The 23,760-nt window shown below is 41.1% G+C and overlaps 2 protein-coding genes across 8 annotated transcripts in view; both read right to left on the reverse strand.

Annotated features, from left to right (window-relative positions):
* prdm16 (PR domain containing 16) overlaps positions 1 to 23,760 on the reverse strand; it is an 86,726-nt gene that overhangs the window by 54,232 nt on the left and 8,734 nt on the right. The window lies entirely within an intron of this gene.
* The window catches only part of LOC120804555 (histone-lysine N-methyltransferase PRDM16-like), a 68,177-nt gene continuing 64,162 nt past the window's right edge, over positions 19,746 to 23,760 (reverse strand). Inside the window, exon 4 of the mRNA XM_040154064.1 lies at positions 19,746 to 19,790. Coding sequence (XP_040009998.1) covers positions 19,746 to 19,790 — 45 coding nt within the window. The remainder of the gene's footprint in view (positions 19,791 to 23,760) is intronic.

Here is a 23,760-nt window from a genome sequence, read left to right on the forward strand (position 1 = left end):
ATAAACAGCAGGTATTTGAGAGGATTTAGTGTAGCACTTGCAAAAACGGGAAACTGGTTCATGCGGAGGAGGAGGAATTCCACATTCTTGGGAAAAGACGACCGTCAGGGCTACTTTGGAGTAGCAAAGCAGGAGGGGAGACTAAACGTAAACCTTTCTCTATTGTTACGCTGCACTCCTTTTTTTGCTTGGAAAAACACAAGGTAATTCAATAAACATTTACTGCTTGAACAAGAGGGGGCTTACTCCTACTGCAGTCTACAGAGCTGGGGAGTACTGCACACACAAATGGCAGCTGGGCCGAGGCTGGCCAGGTCGCACTCTGTGGGCCGGTATTAAATTTGAAGTGCTTGTGGCTGGTGTGTAGAGAGCGAGGCATCTGATATGGGGTCTGTAAATGGGAGCAGTAAAGGAGGCAGACTCATTCCACCTCCTCATTTGGGGGAATTACGGTGAAAAAGAGCAGACCTAGCAAGACCAGCAGCATCCTGCCATACATGTGTGCTCAAACACACAAATGTGGGCATGAAAGCACGCACACTACATACAGAAGATTTCTCTAGCATCTCTGTTTAAATGTGTCACTTATTGACTACATGCTCCACAGTGAGTGAAGAAAAAAAATTGTACCATGATTCTGTAAAAACTTTGTACTCCAATCCTAGCAGGAACAAAGCTTAAAATAGGAACACCTCGCAAACCACAGACCACTTGCTTTGTTGAAGAGAAATTCCCAGAAACTCCCAGAGGGGGAAAAAACAGGGCAACATATGGAGAAGACAGAAAAAAAAGCTGCCTCGCTTAAGACATTCTTCCTCGCCGCCATGGCAGCAAAAGCCACAAAACGACAGCAGTACCTGCTTCCCATGACTAGAAATATGAGCAGTCCTAAAATAAACCTTTAACTCTTGCCACCAGGCAAAAATGGGCACTAAATGGGGTTTTCAAAACAGCATCAGCTAAAAATACAATATTGGTGGAGTGTTAGGTCCAACAGCTGTGTGTGTGTGTGTGTGTGTGTGTGTGTGTGAGAGAGAGAGAGAGAGTTAGGGAGGGAGAGGGAGAGAGAGGCTGGCATTTCTGTGGCAGGTCATGAAGCGTGAGCCAAAGGACCTAACGCAGGCTAGCCGCTGGAATGCCTGGGCCAACCACCGGCTTCCTCCTAACAGTTATTGACAAGTCGCTGCTGGCACCTGCCAGGGACGCCTGCGGGACATCAAGGACCCTCTCTCATCCCCATTTCTCAGTTCCAATAGCTATAATGATAAAAAAAAAATTATGTTTTCATTTAATCAGGGTCGATCTTTTCTGTATTACTAACTCTACATTGTTTATTGTATAACACAAGAAAAAAAAACATTCTTAACACAAGAGCATTGTTATATAAAGAGGGCTGCAATTGCTGCACAGTTCATTTGATGTGGATGTGTTCCCCATCAAATTAAAGCTGAGAGTCAAGGACCTTGTTTTCTTTCATATCAAATGTCCTGGAGTACAGAAACAAAACAGTGACAAAACACACCTAGTGACTGCACTGTGTGTCTAGAAGAGGATGTGTGGTTTCCATTTCACACTATTTCTTTTACGGAAGTATGTACAGTAGTTATGAAATGATTAGTTAATTAATCTATTAGTTGATCCTAAGAATAATTATTCAGCAACGTTTTGGTAATCAATTAAATTTTTAAGTCATTTATCTAGCAAAAATGCAGCTTCTACTGGATGATTGGATTGTTTTATGATATTTTAAAGACAGAATGATGACTTTATTAGCCAGAAAATAATCAGCAGATTAATCAATAATGAAAGCAATTGTTAGTTGCACTTTACTGCACAGAAAACACCCTATGCTGACATCGGGCACAGTGAATTTCCACCTCAGTGAAACATTATTTCCCGTTATTCAATGGGAAATTTAACAGCGATTTTTTTCAGAGCTGTCACTTTTCGTCCTGATACTGAGTTGCTGTATTGTTATGGACAGGGACAATAAAGCAGCGAAAGATTTCTGGACCATGCCAGGTAAAATATGAGCCATGTTTCTTTTGGCCAAAAAGAGGCTAATGGGGGAGATTTGGAGGTTTAATGGGGGGCAATGGCCAGTGCATCTGCAAGCACAGAGAGCCAGGAAAAACCACGGTGGGCCTTTGTGTGTGTGTTAGTGTTTGTGTGTTCTGGGCCCATCTCCAGAACCAATGTATTACAAGGGTTCCCGCTGTAACATTATATTTGGATTCTCTAGGCCCGCTTCCAATTATTACTGGCACTTAATACTTTTCACACCATTCACAGATCCCCTTACCCCACCACCCCTCGTGCTCTCTCTCCCTCTCTCTCTCTCTCTGTCTCTCTCTCTTTCTCACACACACACACACACACACACACACACACACACACACACACACACACACACACACACACACACACACACACACACACACACACACACACACACACACACACACACACACACACACACTTCTCAAATGCAGCTTTTGGCTTGAAACACCACTTTTTATTGGTTTTTTGGTAGGGAGGTATAGGGGTGGGAGACTGAATAAGTAAAGGAGGAAGTGATTTAGCCCTTTTTATGCTGAAACAAATGTTACAGGAGATATACTTTGGCAAATACAACATGCACACACCAGCCTGAGAAGAGGAAGTTTGCTCTTTCATCGTAGAATGTAGTTACTCTATAGGAAACACAATTTAATTTAAGACAGACAGCATTTTCTGTCTATCTTTAAAAGTCATGGGAGATAGTATAGTCTGTTTATTTTACGATCTGACTGTTTCTCAAAATTCTATGCACATACATACACAAATTAAGTAGTGCCATGCCACTGACAAGACAGGAAAACAGAAGAGGAATGAAAGATGAAAGAAGAGGCAGAAGCTCTTCTGATGAGTGTGAGTGACAGGCTGTAACAGAACAGAGATTGTTTCAGTACTGATCAGCTTTCATTACACAGGGGTTGTGTGTGTGTGTGGCATAGCTGGGAAAATTCAAGAGGGAGGACTATCAGGGAGAACATTAGATGAACCCTCTTTCATGTCACCTGTTATAAGTTTGTGTATATGTGTGTGATGATTTTCAACAAAACAGCCCATAAACACTACTGTATGATCCAAAGTCTTTCTCCTAATATCATTCCTGTGACATGTTTCAATAAGTTGTTTCACCATTAGAAAAGGCCAGAGCTGGGAAAAGACAAGAATTGTAATAATGTGTGTTTTTTTTTTCTTGGCATGAAATGGAAGTCAGCACACTGCAAAACTGCGTTAAATGTGTTTCTTTTAAAAACCTTTAAAAGTAATACAAAAGATGAACGCTGCCAACTGAAAGTAATCCAACTTCTTGTTTTATAATGAATGGAGACTGTGCATGTTTGGATTTTATTACCTTAATAACAGAACAACATAGTTGAGTGCATATAATTAAGTGCGAGTTTGTGGAAAATCTGCGTATTTCAAATGCAACGTCTGCTCACTAAATAAAAATCAGTTGATCTAACTATACTATATATATACACGTTTGCAATACTATTATTAAAAATTTAGATGTGGCAAAGGTCCAGTCTGGATAATAACAATGTTTTCCTGGGTAAATCAAACTGTGGACTTCAAGCAATACTCAATACTCAGTCTTTTCTATCTTTAGCTATGAGCACCTACTGATTCTTCAAGGCACTGGATGAGTGCAGAAAAAATGCGAATGCACCATGGAGCCCTAAGTTTTGGTCAATGCTGATTGTGCAATGGATGTTTTCTCTTATTATCACCTTCCTCTCATGTCAATAATATGGCAGTGGTGATTGATATGATGTAACGCAAACAGAATCCATACTCTGCTTTTTCAGGCTAATTATATTATTGCTACTACTATAGAGTAGAGTATAACTTTAGTATCAGGAGTGTTGTTTTGGACACAGAAGCTTCCAACTCAAGCTTGGTCAGCAGGCACATTGAAGCTCTATGTTTGAAGTTCCAGCAAGTTCTATGTTACGGAGCAGTAAGACATGCTTTGACTCGGATTTCTCCATGGTCTGGTTGGTATTCAGTGGTATGCCTGGTGAGTTCAAAGCTTTGCATTCTCATCTTTGGATGGAGGGCGTTTGTTCTGATTTATTCAACAAGCCTGAAAATAAATGCACAATCAAGCTACATGACATGTACATTAAGGTGCTATTACAAAGAGGTATAAGGTATACTTCAGCTCACAGATGCTCAAACACTCATACCAGTCAATTGGCCATGCCCCCAGAGAGCACACCTTTCTTGGGAAAAAGGGAATTATAATAATTCAATAAATAAACAAGTGTATTTCTCAAGTCAGCACAAACAGTATATTCTTTTATGTGTGTGTGTGGATGTGTGCAAGATTCCTTTTAGTTCACTAAGGTACAACATCCCCCCACACTGAACACACACACACCCACCAGCACATGCACAGCCTGTGTCTCATCATCTGTGAAGAAATAATGGAATTATATATATTTTCTCCCCTGCACGCGGCGAAGCATCAAAGTTCAGTGCTGTGATAAGTTGCCTGTGTGCTTTGCCCCTGGCCATAACGGTGTGTGGTGTTTTCCTATTACTGGCATGTCCTGTTTCATAGATGGATGGACCTCAGGCTGATGTCTGCCACTGCCTCTGCTCTGCTCTCTGTGTTATTACCGAAATCGATGTCCATGTCTGCCACCATTTATTATCCCCCCACCACCCCAACAAACAACCACACACACACACGTGCACCATAAACTGAAATGAGATGAACGTGGAATATTGGGAAGTTCTATAGCATGGAAATTCTGCTGGGCTTGTGAATCTCTGTGTGTGTGTGTGTGTGTGTGTGTGTTTGTGTGCTTTAGAGTACACTTTTGCCCCAAGATAAGCAATGTTTTTCAGATTTTAAAAAGTAAATAATGTTGTTTGGCACCCGTTTTAATTTAAATTAGCTTTGTATGCGTAGCGCATAATTTACTTTTTGTGTTGTTTCTCATAACATGAGATAATCATAACAAGGCCAAAGGAACACATGTTAATGAGCAGAACTAATGAAATCCAGATTTATTAAATTAATGTGCAATTTTATGAATACAAATACTATCTAGAAAAGATCAAGTGACATCTTCACTGATAATAAGATTATTATGAATTCAACTGCACTGACACACAATCTTTTCTGGGACAGCTGGGCAAGTAAACTTGTTTTTTTGTGCTGTTACCACATATATTCTCCTCTCTATGTGCGATTTTACATTGTCATTCGTGAATTACCACTGATAATATTGATATCTGTTCCAGCATTGTTTTCTGTGTGTTTTTTGCCAGGAGTATGGGCAGGACAGATATGTGTTTTATCGGGGCATTGTATCCCCATAAAGGTAACTCAGGTCCCCAGCCATACATACATTCAGACTCCTTTCCCTGACATTGACAGGTATATCTCTACAGCTCCTGCTAGCAGAAAAGTCTTACTTTCTGAGGTCCCCTTGCAGCAGAAATGCAGTCTGACAGTAACAACAAGCCCAGTAAAAAAAAAAGTGATATTTTCAGATCCATCTGTAATACATGCGCGTGTGTGTTTGCTCATATGTGTATGTATATGACTGTGTGTGTCAGTTTAAATGCACGTGTCCTTGTGCATGTGTGTGTGTGTGTGTGCGTGCGTGTGTGTTATGTGGAGGTGGCGTCTCAGCTGAGCCCCTGCGGGGCTCTGGGCCTTCTGTCCTCCCCTCATAACCTCACAAAGACGCTAATAAGCCCCCTGATGATGGATGCTTATGGATTTCTGTGCTGCTAATTTCCGTAACTATCACTGTTTGAAAGATAGCTGAGGGATTTAGCAGAGTGGGCCAAGAGAAGGCCCCCTTGTATTCTGTGGGAACACAAGAGCTGTATTATGTGATATAAAAAAATGGAACGTCCCCCCTTTTCTCTCCCTCAGGCTAAGTCCATGATATTTATCTACACACAGTCACATGAGACCATTATGTTTATGGAATATCAAATGCAGGCCTACACCGTTGTATTGAGTTGAGGCTTGGTAATTACCAGGCTGATGCACAGGTTTTCTGCCACAATCTGCTCTTTCAGAGGTGACATTTGAACTTTGGTTAATAGTCTGAGATAAATTTGTATGGCTCACTGAGAGGCAAGTCCAATCGCTTACTTATGTTACAGTTAAATCAGCAGTATACACCTGGCAACACCAGTGTCCCCCTGAAAAACAGATACAGAAGTGCAAGCTAATGCGAATCCCAGTTCTTTCAAAAGCAACAACCTATAAGGTGGCTACAGGATGTATTAACCCAAATTGATTGCTAATAGAATTCCTATCAAGCTTACAGCTCTCCAAAGCAAGAGGAGTTTGTCATTCTGAGACCGTAGGCCCCAAAAATCCCTTAATTACACTGTAAAGACAAATGCAGGCAAACTCCTGTAACCCTATCCGATGCAGCTGAACCATACACAGGCCTGAGACTGCATGCCTGATAAAACAGTGAGGCAGAGATTACTTCCACTTCCACACTTCCACTTTAAGAGAGTTGGAATTTAGCTTATATACGCTGCCTCCAATATCCAGTTAAATTACCATGTTAATTTTCTTTCCTCAGGCTTTCACACAGGGATTCACACAAGCCGCAGTCTCTAAAAAGTGAATGTGGAACAGGTTTGCCCCCCACTTCCCCATTTACTGCTGATTCCAACACTAAACACCATCCATCACTGCCTGTCATATCAGCGTGCTACAGAGCTCACTGGATACACCAGTCGATCTAAATCAGACCACATGCACCGTAGCTGCGCACAGCTAAACATGGGTATCTGTGTGTGTGTGTGTGTGTGTGTTTTCTCTTCCACTTGCCTTAATTTATTTGTCATCACCGGTTATCCCCCCTTGCCTTCACCTCTACAGTGGATGGATCCTCCCCTTGCTTTAGCCGTGCTATGGCAGGTTTCGCTACCTGGGCCTTTTGCAAGGGTGGTCAGGGGCCAACTTTCTGTCAGTGAGGAATGTAATTAGGGAGAATTAAGCGGCATGGGGCTACAGGGGAGGTCAGGAAGAGCTGGCAGGGTCGAGGCGGGTCACTACCAAGCATTCTCTTTCCCTCTCCTTTTCTCTATCTCTCTTACTCTTCTCTTGTAAGACAGAGTCACGGTGAAGATTTGTCATATTTAGTCCCCTGTTGCACTGTGGGAGGCTGACACAATAAGCCATGGATCTTTTCTCTCTCTGCTCCTCACTGTCCCTCTACTGTCTTACTCATTCATGTGTTCCCTTGGCTTTAAGATTTTCTTGTTTTATTTACTCTTACTTGTGTCATTCATTTAAGCCCTGCACGTAACTGTATCGAGTCACTACTGATTGAAAGTCACAGATGACACTTACAGACTCAAGTTTATTTGTCATACATTGTCTCAATGGGATTTACAGTCTCACAACAATGGGATTGTACTGTATCTTTGTCCAGTGCAAGGAAAAACTTCACTCCAAACAAACTCAGCATGTGAGGGGAAAAATGTAAGAAACCTTAGGAGAGATCAGATCAAAGAAAGATCCTCCTCTCCAGATTACCATGGGTAGTGCAGGTGGGAAAAAAGACATTTACAAAAATTGTACAGACTTTGGTAACAGCAACTAATATATTGTGGTGGCAAAAAGGCCAAGGCTGTCATCTTTGTATAGTCAGTTAAATAAGTTGTCATTAGATGAGCCACTTGCTCGTCTCATCTTGGATCCATTCTGAAACACATTCCAGTTGCCTGAATTTGGCATTTCTTGTCCTTGTAACTAACAAAGCTGATGTAAGTGGTGAACCCATGGATGTATTAAGACAGCTGGATACCACGTTCCAAGACGGTGCCCCATTAATTTATATGAAAGCTGCTTAATGCGCACACACATTAGAAAAAAATCTCTGTGGGCTTCCTCATGCTTACGTGCTTTTGGATCCATAGTGCATTATCACTTGAGTCCTTTTCTGTCAAAGCTGGCTGACTTCCTGTTGGTCAACCATGCAAGTGAATGGCATAAAATAATTTTATCATTCAGCTCTTCTAGCTCCACATTTTTGTACAATATATGCTCCTAGCACAAATATGTGAAAGTCTCCTCAATAATTTGCGACCAGGAAATTCTCAACTGAGAGAAACAAGAAAAGAAAACCTTTATCTCCTTTGGTGTGCAATATAAAGTCATATACAAATGCATTTGTAAATTATGCTTGTACATTTGTAAGAATATTCCAATGACTTCAGACATCTGCAGTGCAATCCTTTGAGAGTAGGTGTGTATGCAAGGATGTGAGTGTGTGTTTGTGTGTGAGACATAAAAACCACATGTGTGTTAAGGACATCAGATACAGTGTGGAACAACATTAAGACAAAATCAGGCAGGAAGCCCCCGCCAAAATACATCCAAACTAACAGAACAGCCCACAGCCATCTGACAGAGTGGGAGGCCTATATGACTCTGAATACATTAGGGCCTATGTGTGTGAGAGAGAGAGAGAGAGAGAGAGAGAGAGAGAGACTGTGTATGTATGTGTGTGTTCCAGCAGAAGGTCTGGATAAGTGCTTTTGGATGACATAATATAGACAGGGAGTCCTCGGGGTAGAATACACTGTATAAACTGAATACACCCCTCCGACTGTCTCAATTACACTGCGCACACACACAGAAACACACACACACACACACACACACACACACACACACACACACACACACACACACACACACACACACACACACACACACACACACACACACACAGTGCAGCTGGGTGATTTTATTTAGAGTGTGCACAGAGGGGATTTCCCCACTCATCTCCGGTTCAGTCTGTCTGTCATTGGGCTACTCATTCGCTAACGCACCCTACCCTTCTCTCTCTCGGGACGTCTCCTCTTGCGTTGTCTCGACATCTCCTCGTCTCCTTTCTTCCTTGTTTTTGGCTCTCATTCTTTCTCTCTTTTGGGTCAGTCTATATTTTCCCTCCATGTCTCTCGCTTGCTTGTCCAATATCTTCATCTGTCCACTCTTTATTTGTCACTCCACCTGCATTTTATCTCTCAGTTTTTTCTTTCATCTTTATGTCCCAGTTGTGTCTCTCTCTCTGTACATATGCACTTTTCTTGGCTAATTAAAGATGCTCTGTTAAAGAAATGAAAGAAATAAAGGCCAGCTTTTGTGGAACTTAGAATAACAGGATTGTTGTTAAATTGATCACGGAACATGTCACATATTTTGAATACGATTTAGCCTGGTTCCAGGCCATTGAAACTTCCAGGATCTTTAATTTTTTCAGTCGTCAAATAAGTCTGGTCAAATAAGTTACAGATTTTGGGATGGATCATCCTATATCTCTGTATAGAGACAATCTACTACTCTATGTCAACGATATCCGATCTAATATCTTCCATTTGTTAGAAATTTTCATTGACTTTCCCTGCTGGTCTGAGAGGGCTCACTGACATAACACAGGACAACAGGCTCTGAGCATTTCAAAATATTTGCCTAGTTCCACCTTCTTATTTTATCTCCAGTTGAGATCTTCACTCTCCCAGTGGAGTTCCATGAAGCTAAAAACTTATTCATCAACCTCTTATTATTATTATTAATATTATTTCCCGTTCTGGGCCGTAACTATAACCTTATTTCCAAATTTTACTGCTTTCTTATACAACTCATAAGTTCTCACTTGGAAGTATGTAATATCTTCTTCCTTTGCCAGAGCCATAAAAATGGCGATTTAAAATTTGCCACAAAAATGGCCACAAGCATTGATAAGATTGATACAACTATACAGGCTGATGAAAGTCAAGTTACAGAAATAAAAGCTGTTTAATCAGCCAATTTCTATGATCATCATAACAAATGTTAACTGCACCATGCAACCGCTAGTGCATCTTCTGTGTCACTCCTACCAAACAGACAACAGCTATGTGAACACTAGTTAGACTGAGGATGATGAAAATAAAATGACCATTCAGGACTTCATCGGTTTCAAATAGGATTCACAGCTTCATGTATGGCACACGTGATCTGTCAACTCAAATAAAAACATGTAAAATATGTATTAAGTCTTTTCTGTGACAGGCAAGAATTCCTTTGTGATCTAACTAGGGCTTTACAACATTGCACTGAAAAAAAATACCTCTTTTCCTTCCTTTCGCCTCCCAACATCTCTTTTTCTCACTTTCTAAAAACTGATGAGTTTGACAGGCAGCAGTGTGTGTTTTGCACTCTCCTCCTTTCGCTTACAGCAACTGCCAAATCCTCTGAGATGGAAGTGGAGGGAGGGGATGATTGAGGCAGGAGGAGAGGAGAAAAGGAAAGTCCTAGAGTTTGTGTTGTGTCTGCTGGATCCAATACGAGCATAGATGGGAAGAGAAAAAAGCTAGACAGCGAACAAGAATGAGACGAAGGGATATTACATGAAGCTTAAAACGTGCCAAGTTCCATGTTCACACAAAGAAAATAGTCACTATTTGAAAATTATGAGAAAATGAACAAGAATGACTGTTAGTACACTGCATGATGAATTCCAGTTGATTTGTTAATAAAAACTGGACACATTAGTATTTTGGACTTCCATATTATGTAAATGTGCATTTTAAAATAATGGTTGCCTTGTAAATTTTATCTACAGTTACCTGAGTACAACAAGCAAAGTTGTATAACACAATGTGGAAAATATAAAAAACAACATTTCAGTAGTAGTCTTAGCCTTGTATTTGTGTAGGCATAGAAACAGTAAATATCTCTATCATGGTCTTGCTGGCTTTGAATGCCATCTATCCCCAACGCTTCCCATTCAACATATGTTTTATGTAACAGCTGGAGAGAATTACAGCTATGTAAGGTCTTGGAAAGCAATCCAGAGGTTTTCAAGAGACAAGCCAGATTAAGGCCTAACATATAGTGTTTTAGACCATAATTACATACGTATACTATGATGGTCCAAAATAGAAAATGCCTAGTAAAAAGCATAATTAGGATGAAGTGCTGCTGCTGCTGGTGATATAGCCTTTGCTGGAGCTTGTGGTGCGAAAGGGGTGGTTGTTTTTTACTGATGGTGGTTATTGGGTGATTTATAAAATCACTTTTTAAAATATGTGAATATTTTTGATATGAGTCTGAATGGCTGATTATTCATTATTTGGGTATTATTCATCACAATTCTTTATTATGTGAATTATGCACTGTGTTGCAACATTGTTGAAAAGTCAACAAGCAGAGCTTGAGTAAATGTGACACAACTGAGTTAAAACATTATTTTTATGGTTTTCACTAAAGTTAACAAGTTCAATTCCAGTTTTATCTTTGAATTTCAGTAATGACGACAGATACTGTATATCACCCAGGTCTTCAACTCTCAACTTCCTGTTACTGTCAAAAAGCCTGAGGTTGCAACTCTGGTTTTTGCAACTCAATCTTACTGCTGAAGCCAAAGCAGTAATACTCACAGACAGAGACACACATACACACAAACATACACGCGCACACACACACACACAAACACACACACACACACACACACACACACACACGAACAAATACATGCGCTAACAAGTATCATTATGCGATGGATGGTTGTATGGGATGGTGTTTCCGTAGAATCAGCAGGGGGATATTGGAGCCAGACGTGTGGAGCTGTCAGGGTCTAGTGATAGAGATGGGTGTCAGTCACATCCCAGGGGTCCACAGACAGACAGATACACACACACACACACACACACACACACACACACACACACACACACACACACACACACACACACACACACACACACACACAAATTCAACGTTATCGTTCACTCTTCCACTCTCCTTTGCACACATACACATACAGATGAGTGTGAGTTGATGTGCTGCAGCACATGTAAGTGGAAACCCTTATTCTCTTCAATGAAGATATATTCCTGGCCAGAGGTGGATGTGGGGCTCTGACTCTGCACCTTTACCATACAGTCCACATCTGCTTCCCATCAACCACAAGGCTTACCTTTTTAAGGCAAGGCGAGGGTGGGCGGGGAAACCAAGCAGGAGGGGCAGCGTTTGGTTTTGGCTTGATTCAATTACTAGCACCACTGTGAGAGAACGTTCTCCCTCGCGTGTCTAGCTCTGTGTATGTGTGCACGTTTATGTATGTTTGTGCTGCAAACACACACTTTGTATCAGTCATGGAGTGTGTGTGTGTGTATGTGTGCAGAGGTTGACAACCCAGGGTCACTGACATGTTGGATGGTCACTAAGAGACCCAGTAAGGCCTTCCTATTATTTCTCGCCTGGTTATAAGCCTATTACATTTCCTCTCTCTCAGTGGTCTGCTCTGCTCTATGTTATGCTTTTCTGACAAATCACAGTGGGTGGTTCTCCAGTTAGTGAAGAAAATTAGTGTATTTAGTTAGTGGAATTAGTGGAGAAAATACTTTGTTTATGGAAGCATTATTTTACTTGGGTTGAAAAAAAAGAAAAGAATAAATCCCAGTGTGTACCACTTCTCAGCATTTAATAACAGTTAAAACCTGGCAGACGCTTTTAAGGGCACCAGCAGTTACCACAACTATTCAGTCAGTGCCCATGATAACAGCCAGCAGCACATGGCCTGTATGTTGGCAAGGAGGGTAGCTGACAACCACTCATCAGGACCCTTTAAAATAAAGTGGATGAATACAGACCAGACAGAATTCTCCTTCTGGTTTATGTTATTTTCATGTTACTGCTGGTTACAATTACAGAGAAGCTTGATTTAATTATGAGGGCTCATCTATGTCTACAATCATTGCAACAGGAGCCAGTTCATACTTTGGTATTTAACAGTTCTCAACAATCACAGGTTTAGAATTTGTGCACAATTTATCTCATATTTACATTCTTTAGAAAGCAAGGGGGCAACTGTGAGTCAAGAGGGGATGGATTTATGTAGGTGTTCTTCCAATTAGCACAACCACCACAGAGCCAGAACAGTTTACATTAAGCACTGTCACATTTTCTCAGTGAGTCATCACCTACAGTAAATGTATGAAAAAGTCCTTTTTTTCATCTTTGCTGTGATCGTCTAACATACATTTACATGCATGCTGCTGACATTATCATTTTGTGAAAGAGAAATTCCTGCTGTATGATTGGATTTTTCATCACATCCCCCTCCTCCTCCTCTTCAACCTATGTGACATTTTCATTTTGATAAATGTCATATTGATAAGGAGCGAAGGTTAGCCACATATGAGTTGTGATGGACCATGCTGGCTGTTGCACTGCTACAGTATATCTTAAATAAACTGATATAAACTAAATAAATTAAATTAAATAAACTACATGATGACAGATATGCTGTCTTTTTCAGTCTTTAAACAATTTGGTTGCACCTTAGTGGTTTTATGGTCTGATAGCCAAGTTATACTAGGCTCCAACCTCTCTCCATCACATTCACTGGTGTACCCATATTAATCAGCAAAACAAGCAAGACTAGTTACATATGTGGCTTCTTGACAGATCTCGAATACAGATAGGATTGAAACACATCATTGGCTTTTTCTAAACTTTTGCGTCATTAGCTCTGAATTAAAAAAAAACAACTACTACTCAGCTAAATATTTATTTTAAATATAACTCATTCATTCATTCTCTATTTCTGCTTAATCTTTTTCAGGATTGAAGGCCAGTCCATCCCATCAGGTTTGCAGTGAAATACAGGGAAATCCACTGGACCGGTTACCACTCTGTATATACTTTATCCACATGTCTAAACTATCGTACATTATTATCAGATGCAGAACTGTAACATTTGGATTATTTTTAATAATCCAAATGTGTACAACCAAGAGCACATTATAATGAGACCACATAAACAGTTAAATAAGAAAAAAAGCCTGGCCATTAATTGTTCTTTTTATGTTAGTCTTGAACAGCTATAGGTTTTTACAGGCTTCATACACAACAAGTTAAGAAATGCCAACACTCCAGATCCTACATGAGGCATATAAAACCTAACTGCAACATCCTGAGTTCAAATCTGTCCAGACATCTTACTTGCATGTTCCTCTCTCTCTCTCTCTCTCTCTCTCTCTCTCAAACACACACACCTTTCTGCTACTTTCTCCCACTGTGGCATGCTGTGAGTTTTAGAGAGCAGCCTGATGGCTTCACTTTTTTTTTTCTTGAGAGGGGGTGTTGGTGTCTGAGACGGTGAACAATGGCCAAACTGTTGAGCAGCAACTCAACTCAGCCCAGAGGATTTCCTCCTCAACCCTGGACCACCTAATACTATCTGACACGCTACATCATGAGGAGAGGAGACACGAATTTTTTTTTAAAACAGGAAAGGAGAAAGTGGGGTACATACTATGCTGTTTTGCATGGGCACATAAAATCCGAGCTTTAAGCTTTGCTACTTTTGTTGTTAAAAATTGGGGCCTGTTTTAACGATGCTGACAATAAATGGATCTCTTCAAGATTCATTCACATTCACTCCCTAATCCCTGATTATTTTTGTATTTATCTCTACAAAATTTGAGCTTGACAATTGGTGGCACTTGTTGGGAGAGAACACATTTGTGATTTTTAGCAGATAGACAGACAATTACACTTCACATTACACACACACACAAACACACACACCCTTACAATCTCTGCATGCAGCATCATCAAATCGACTACTTGACTACCACATGGGTTCTCTTCCATCTCTTTCCCAGCCTAAATGCTTTTACATCATAAATCAGCAGTAAAAACATCGCTCTGTGTAGCAGCTCCACTTGTCACATGATCGGCTTTGACCTTCTCCATCAAATATCTCCCACCTCAGCCTACTGTAGCCTTTAGCAGTGCTGCTAACCAGACACAGATGGACATTTACAACTGACAGCAGATGGAAAGAACTTCACACACCGACTCAAGCTTCAGCATTTTAGTTTTGTTTGCTGTGGTGACATGTTTGTAATCTGCCCTGTTTTTATAATTCTCTGTCCCTCGCCATGTAGAGCTTTTTAACAATTTTCTTCTGTGTTGGATTAGTTTTCTATGAAACATTTAGAAACTCTATCTTTCTTAATATATGTAGTAGTGTGTTGTAATGTATGAAAATGCACAATACACATATGTTGTAGCAATAGTGTAAAAAAAATAGATGCGGGATATACAGTGCATTAATTATTAGCTGGCAATAACTGATTAGGAATTTGCTTGAAATCAATTTATGTCAGTTTCTTTCTGGTTCAAAGATCTTACCGATCTGTTCTGGATTTTCCTGAGAAGTTAACTTCCCCCCTGAAAACAATAACATATTCTTATGGAAGATAAACGTGTTCTTATTCATAATTTATAATATTTGTAACTGACGCATGAAATCTATCAAACACTATCATACCCATCTACCTATCTACCCTTTTCGATCCTCTCTTCTCCGCGGAACCACACCCACCGTAAACACACCCAGGGTTATCCCGTGGAGGGCAGACAACGCTTACGTCGGGGATGAGAGACAGTGCTTGGTGGACGACGTGGGCTAATTTGTAAAAGATACAGCGGCTGCATGGCTTTCCGAGGCACTGTGGGGGAACCAAAACATTCAGCAGTTGTCCAAACAGATTCATTGCTCCACTCTGCAGTGGACGACACGGCACTGCTATCATTTACACACACACACACACACACACACACACACACACACACGGGCTCTCGCTCTCCTCCGGCGCGGGGATTTATTTTGCTTGGGGTGATTGCTGTGTCTGCAGGTTCTGAAGCCTTATTAATGAATCTGAAACGGGTCACGTCGGGATTGATGGGTCAGAATGATTTGTATCCGCGTGTGCCGCAGAAAAGGGGAGCGAAGTGGGGACCTATCGTGAGATCACGCAAAGACGGTCAGCCGTGGCGGATTTGATCAATGTATGATCTGTGGTATGGCCACACTAGCAGGATTGTTGCTAAATGCATGTTAGGTGTACCCATGTGAATGTGTCTGTGCACTCACATGTGCAACTTTTCCCTTGTCTGCTCTCTGCAGAGGGGAAAGTGAAAGGCAATAAGCAATAGGGGGCGCCTGCACACAGCTGGACATTCGAGTACTGCCGCTGTGTCCGCACACAGGACACACAAACACAGACACACACACACACACACACTTTGAAAAGAGAAAGTTGTGTATATGAACCCTTTGTCTACCCTGTCACTCATTATCTTTAATCAAATATATATTCAAACATTAATAGTAGATATCCTGGTTGAGTAATCGTTTTCAACACTAATAACTTCAGCATAATGTTCCTTGGCTCTGCGTTCTGGGCGCTCGCTGTGCCAGTGTGTGTGATTCTATGTGCATGAGTGCGTGACCACCGCTGCCCTTCCCATATCTGTCTCCCATCGCTCTGTCTTATCACAGCACACACATACCTCAGCATTGCCTCCTGTGATTGTGTAAAAAGCCTGGGGCTTTTTTTCCACTCCGCAGAGACAAGGAGAGGAAAAGTGAGTATACTTGTTTGTGACAATTACAGGGTGAACTGGCACTGTGGTGCACGGGAGATTCTGTTGTTATAGGGACAAAACAAATAAAGTGTCAGCTATTCAAAAGATGGCTCGGCTCAAGAGGGTCAGGCAAAGCTAATTCCTTTGGAAAACAATCAACTGCCATCTTGTTTTCTCCCTCAGCAGCTGTCTTGACTTTTTTTGCTTTGATAACACGGATGGACATTTTGGGAAACTCAGGAGTGGCAACAAGGTCAAGGGTTAAATTACTTGCAGAAATATACAATATATTACATTGTAAGGGCTTGATTCACACCAATAAGAAAGACAAAACTAAACAGATTTTCCCACTTACTGCTAGTGGCAATTAGTTAGTAACAGATAGTTGGGTTTTATTTGACCAGAGATAACCACCTCGGAGACTTCTGGCACCAACCTTTCATTTCTGATGATCTTTGAAAAAACAAGAGCACTTTTTAAATAAGGAATTGTTTCTATTTCTCTGTAGTGTGTGCTGCATATTATAAAATCAAGAAAATTGTTTTTTGTTTTTTTGTTTTTTGGATATTTGGGTGAACTGACCCTTTAAAGAAACAAGTTTATGAAGAATCTCTGTCATTTCTGTGTCACAGGGTTTTACAAATTATGTAAACTCTGTATGGTTATTATGTTGACTGTGTCTGCATAAAATTTCTAACAAAAATTTCTCAAACATTTGATGGCAGGCTACCAGTTCATTCCTGGCCTACCCTGTTGTTTAAGGGCAACAGTCCAGTGGCTCTCTTTCCTTCTCAGTGGGAGTCACTGCTTTTAACTTGTGTTAGCACTGGAAAAGGCTGCACTAGTAGGCTCAATACATAGGTCAGCCAGGATAACCCCCATATCCTGATTACTGACACAGAGTGCCCTCTGGAATATAAACCAGCAATAAAAAAGGCTTCAGCAAGCTCCTGCAAACCTGCCTACATGACTAGTATGGCCAGAGCCTTGGTCAGAAGTTGTAAGACAGAGATTAAACTATTGTGGAGAAAATATGACTTTGTGATATATTTTCATAATGTATGTATAATGCTATGTGTTTAGCTTCTGACAGAAGACCTTACAAAAATAATTACCTGGAGAAAATGCTAAAAACTGTTAAAAAGTGAAAACGCTTGTATGTAGAAATCAATAGGATGTTGAGTCAAAGGACTAGTCACAATGGTTTTGTAGCCAGGGCATCGAAGAGCTTTTTATTTCCTCTTCTGCCTCCTCTCTCTTTACCAAGATAAAAGATTGATGGGGACACATAGAAAGAGAAACAGAGGGACAGAGAGGGAGTTATACAAAGAATAAGAGAGACTGCATGTAAGGAGAAAAAAAAAACAGGGCTTTTAAATCTTCAGCTGATATGCCAGAGTGAGAGCCCCCCCACATGTCTATGAATATCTCTTTTATTATTGCTATTGACCCATGTGCAATAAAGAGCGGCAGGGGCTCTGCATTACTCAAGCCCCAGAATTATGCGGCTACTACAAAAGGGCAACGGGCTCATGGACACATAAACAAACAAACAAACAAACAAACAAACAAACAAACACTGCCACATACACACTGATCATTCAAATTCAGGGTATATGCACTTTCTGATATCAGATTGCTCTCACAGTTAAAATAAACTTTCATAATTCTTTTAATTTGCATTATTTTTTGCCAGAAATGTGAGCCAGGCTGTCTCTCCATTTGTTCTGACTACAATGATACCAGGGCTAGACTATGGTTCAATGCTTGAAATCAGTATCACGATATTAATAAGAGTATAGGTAGACCTCCACACACATGTAAAACAGGAATATAATTTATTTTCTTACTTTATACTTAAAAATTGCTTTGAAACATTAACATTAAACATTAAATTTTACAATACGGTCCTATTATTGCGATATAATTCCACTGAGGGATGAGAAATAATAGTATTATTAACTGACAACTCATCTTAGCTTCACAGTCAACAGGTGGAGAAATTTTGGAAGATGATGAGTTGGAGTAGATATGCATTGTTGCAGGAACAAATGACAATTTGCCACTACCAAATAGCTATTGCCACCACTTAGACAATGCTCTGGGACTATTTCACATGCACGTGTGCGTGTGCGCATGTGTGTGAGTGAGTGCCTTTGTATGTGCGTGTACTGGGGGGACACTTTGATAAATGGCCAGTTTATGGTGCTGTCACACTGAGGATGTCTATGGGGAAATACTTCCCCACAAGCGCTAGTGTGTGTGTTTGTGTCTATGTGTGAATGTGTTTATGTGTGAGGAGAGGGGTACAATGCTCTGGTCATCTGATTTCAAGCCTGTGGTCTGGCCCATGATTAATCAAACTGATTGGATCGGGCAAATATAGTTTATGATATTACAAAAAGGGAGAGGGTCAGAGAGAGAAATTGATTACTCTGTAGTATTAGAAGATGTGTGCATGGGTGTACTTGTGGATGCGAGGATGTTTGCACGTGCGTGTGTGTGTGTTTGTGTGTTTGTGTGCAAAAGTGCAGAGGTGTGTGTGAAAAGAAATGAGGCTGCTGTGTGTTTGGGGGCCAGGGGTCAAATAAATGGAACATGAAAGTCTAAAAACACAGTGCGGCGCTGCTGACACAGCCACAATCCTGTTAATATCTCACATGGGCTATGCACTTACTTCGAGTACACAGACTTTTTCGCGCGCGCTCAAACACACAAACACACACACACAAAAACACACACACACACACACACACACACACACACACACACACACACACACACACACACACACACACACACACACACACACACACACACACACACTCACCTACAAACACATGTGTCCCAGCGTGGTACACAGCAGCGTTTGAGTAATTGAGCTGTGCCATTGCAGCTTTGTAATCGCTGACGTGTCTTTACATAGCCTTTGTGCCTGAACAATAAAGTGCTGGGACTAAGTTGTCGCTGGTCACAAGAAAGGGAGGGGGCAGAGAGAGAGAGAGAGAGAGAGAGAGAGAGAGAGAGAGAAAGAAGGAGGGGGTAAAAAAGCAAACAAGCAGCTCAGCCTGCATGTATGGGTGCCACCTGGCCTTAGATCAATGCAGTGACACATAGGTCATTTTTAATATGCTTTGATCTGTCACCCCAGCTGGGCTGTGTGTGTGTGTGTTTAAAGGGGTGTTTGGGTGTGCTCTATCAAGCATATCTTGTTTTAGGACGCCAGACACGGTGTGTGAACTATCCAATTGTCCCTTTAATAGCCTCATTCTTCTTCGCTCATTATCTCTATAACCGCCTCCCTGGAGATCTGGAGAAGGAGACAGAGATACACAGTTTGACGAAGGAGTGCCAAGGGAGCAATTTTACGTAGTTATTAATTAGAAAATAATTCCGGTCATTTATGAACTATCTCTGTGCATATAAAATGATTATTTTGTCAACTGGGTTATGAAAGTTAATATGACTTGTTTTTCAATTTCCAGAGAATACTTGTCTTCTTAAAGACCCACACAATCATTCATGTTAGAGGAGCCATTCCACAGCACTTATCACAGTGCTCAAAAAAAGGAAAAACGAAGCTCAGAAAAGCATCCTTTAGCACTTTTGCGCTTATCTATATTTGTAAAAAACAAACAAACCATTAATCGAAGTCAATCTTACTTTTTTCAACTTTACATTCTTCTCACCTTGTATAATACCACCCTTGTCAATCATGTGCCATATGTGAGAAAAACAACCAATTGTGAGGAAGAGGTGATGGCACATAAGAGCTTCCCTGGATGTACCGACTCATTGCACCCAATCAGCGAGACATGAAGATAATAATGTACATATCTGTCTTTCTTTACTCCAAGCTGTCTTTCGATTGCTTGTCCCTTTTCCTCCTTACTCTCATTAAATCTATTCCACCCTTTAACCCTGTGGGCAGGTGCTACTGTAATTAGCCATTATTTGACTATCAAAAGTCAGGAGTTGATTAAATGGCCACGAAGCGGCGTGCAGAGTACTTTCCCTCTGAGCCCAGCCCCATAATTTCAAAAGCTTCTTGCATCCTGCTGAGGGCCTTTCAGGTCTGTGAGACGCCGCTTCCGACCGCTGGTAAGAGCCTGTTGCCGACGGTAATCAAAACTGATAATCTTACAGGAGAGAAAGGGAGGAGGAGGGGGTGGGTGCGGGTGGGGGGTGGGTGGAAGAGAGAAAAGAGAGCGAAAGAAAGAAATGGTTGGGGGCTTTCAGGAGGTTGGAGCTCAAGCAGAGAGCCTTCCATTAGAAATGTGTTGTGGCTCTGAGGGGGCCGGTGGCCAGCAAGCGGTGAAAAATGCTGCCTTCTTAAGGCAAGTGAATGGCATCTCTTTAGTGATTAGGAGCGGTAATAATAGGCACCCCTGCCTGTTACCCCTAAGTCCATTTTATTGCTAATTCATTTACCTGTTATTTCAGACATACTTGACAGGAGTCACCTGCTAAGAAGTCATGTTTGTCAGGCAGGTATGCCCATTAGCTGGGGATCTTAAATCAGCCTCACAATGGTGCCGGTAGGGGAGTAGAAGGGCTGGCCTTGTTGTTAGCAGATAACACCACACTACGGTTATCCTGACCAACACGGAAAATCTTTTCTGCTCCAAAAATAATTAGACTCCATCCCCGGAGCGATTCTTAATTAATGCATTTTTTTTCATTGTAAGTGGATTTTAAGCCAAGCTGATCTGCTTTTGTGCTCTGTTGTGAAAATTCTGTACGCTCAGGAAAAATATTACATCTGACCTTGTGCATTAAGGAAAAACAGGTGATTGAAAATGAGTTATGAGAACATGTGATAATCTCTTTTTGTGTGAAATTAAATCTAGCTTTTGCATCCAAAAGAACTTATTTTGAATCGGTACAGTTTAATTGTGGCCTTTTTGTATTTTCACGGCAGAATCCCTTTTCCCCGTACAAAAGCCATTAATATCCAAATAAATGTTTGAGTAGATATAGTTTATATGAGTATAAATCATGTGATATACATGCTATTATATTCCCCAAAGAGAATTGGGCTTTGACTCCATGGTTAATGTTCTGGATAATTCTCCCCAAGGAAACATTTTCTATGATAATATCCTCATATGAGCATCTCGATCTGAAATGTCACGGATGCGATTAGAGCAGGCTTGACTCCCAGTGTATGGTGTACTCCTATGGAGTGTGGAAAAATGAAATGGGTTTTGGTGTTAACGTAGCGGAATGAAGAAGCGCAACAAAATATGTAAATATATGCAAATATTTGATTGGAATATTACATTTGGGTATTCAATTTTCTGTGAAAGTCTATTGCTTGAGACAATAATCACCACTGAAAAAGAAAGGAGGTGTAATTGCATCTAAATTGAGCCTTCACCTAACATATCTGCATGTTGTCTTAGATCGCTGTCTCCTTTAGTGTCCAGGCCACAGGCTTTGTCTATAAAGGTTTGTATCAGCCGAATGCAGGTCACTCTCTGTGACTGCAGTTCCCATCAGTTTCAATGTTGTTAGCTGAATAAAAGGATTATCCACTATGAATTAGTACTAGGACACAGAAAACCCCTCTCTTGGGATGATGCTGTGTGTGTGTGTGTGTGTGTGTGTGTGTGTGTGTGTGTGTGTGTGTGTGTGTGTGTGTGTGTGTGTGTGTGTGTGTGTGTGTTTGGGATCCCTTCTCATTGCCTGCCTCTCCTGGGATCCCCCCCTCGGCCTAATCATTGTTTCTCTAGCAGATAATTCTCCATGTCCTCACACGTGTCTGTGCATGTGTTTGTGTGTGCGTTAATTAGCACTGAGTGTGCTCTTCCTTGTAATCACTTAATTAGGGGTGATGGCCCTGATGCTTGTTTACTCAATTAGCCATCCTGTTTAATTTTCTAATTTACAGAAAGTCAACTGTCCTTGTTAGCAAGCTCAGTGAAGGTGTCATATGCTGATATAGCTGAATGTGCATGTCTTTTGTGTGGTTAAAAATGTACCTGCCCTTTTACCTGAGAGAAAATTTGATTGGGTATTAAATGATGGGTATTAAATGAGACAACAGGTCATGTGACAGTTAAAAGCCAAATGCAGAAAAGGGAAACTAGAACGAGATAAAATAGTCTGTGCGTCCCTTTTGTTTTAAGACAACATACTTGCAAACATGCACACACATATGCTTTAACAGACACTAGGCCATGCTCACGGACCACATATGAGTTCCGAGCCACATGCCTCAGATTACTGTGGCTCTGATTCCCTTAGATTTAGTCATTAATGATAAAATCTACGTCAAAAAAAAAAAAAAGAAAGTGAAGTCTCATGGTGAGTATGATTGATGGTTGCTTTAAATGGAGGCGTCCAGGGCCAGCTCTATTGTTTCTCCAGACCAGCATTGCCACCTACTCCTCCACCTCCACCCCCGCTCCTTCATGTGGATTAAGGTCTGCCGTTTATTTAACAGTTCATTTGAGCGAAGGGGCGACCAAGGTGAAGCCGGTGGGGGGCTAGGGGGGTTGGCAGGGTGTCTGTGCTGTACCGTGGTGGGACGTCCCTTGCGGGACAGTGCCAGGCTGCGCTGTGGGGAGACGAGACAGGGCCTCCCCAGTGGACTAATGCCCTGTAATGAAGATTAAGACTCAGTCAAAGACCATACTGTTCGGCTGAGATCGGAGGGAAGGAGCGAGGGATGGTAGGAGGGGGAGAGGAAAGGAAGTGAGGATAATGGATAAAGTAGGGATGGAGGGGACAAAAACCCAGGTTTTTCAGAATGTGTTTTAGGATGGATTGTCCTAATTTTCAGCAACAGATACAGATACCGCCAGAGCAAAGACAGATTTTTGTCAACATTGCAATCGCATTAAAAGCTGTTAAGAGTGCTTGCCTCTTAAACCATCATTGCTGATACAAACCTTTACAGTACAATTCTACATAACAAAAACCACTCAAAATCATTAAAATCTCAAAATCACCATTCTGCATTCAAGCAGGCACAAAGCACACACTAAGAACAAAAAAAAGGGATAAAATCTTGGTAAATTCATTTTAACCCTGTTTCAAATGCACATTTTCTCTGACATGCCTGGGATCATAAAAACCCTGCGTATCCCAATGTATTGTGAGAACTGAACCAGCTAAAAAGTGGTCAAACTTTTGATGAAAGAAATTGATCAGCACGTACTGTAGCAGTTAAAAAAAAATAAAAATCTAGTTGGCTGTGAAGGTAACTGGTGAATTTTGGAACAAAACAGTACATTTTCTGGTCTATTTGGGGCCCTCCAAACAGACACTAAAAC

Source organism: Xiphias gladius, chromosome 18 (genome assembly GCF_016859285.1).
Source record: "Xiphias gladius isolate SHS-SW01 ecotype Sanya breed wild chromosome 18, ASM1685928v1, whole genome shotgun sequence".
NCBI classification, from domain to species: Eukaryota; Metazoa; Chordata; class Actinopteri; order Istiophoriformes; family Xiphiidae; genus Xiphias; species Xiphias gladius.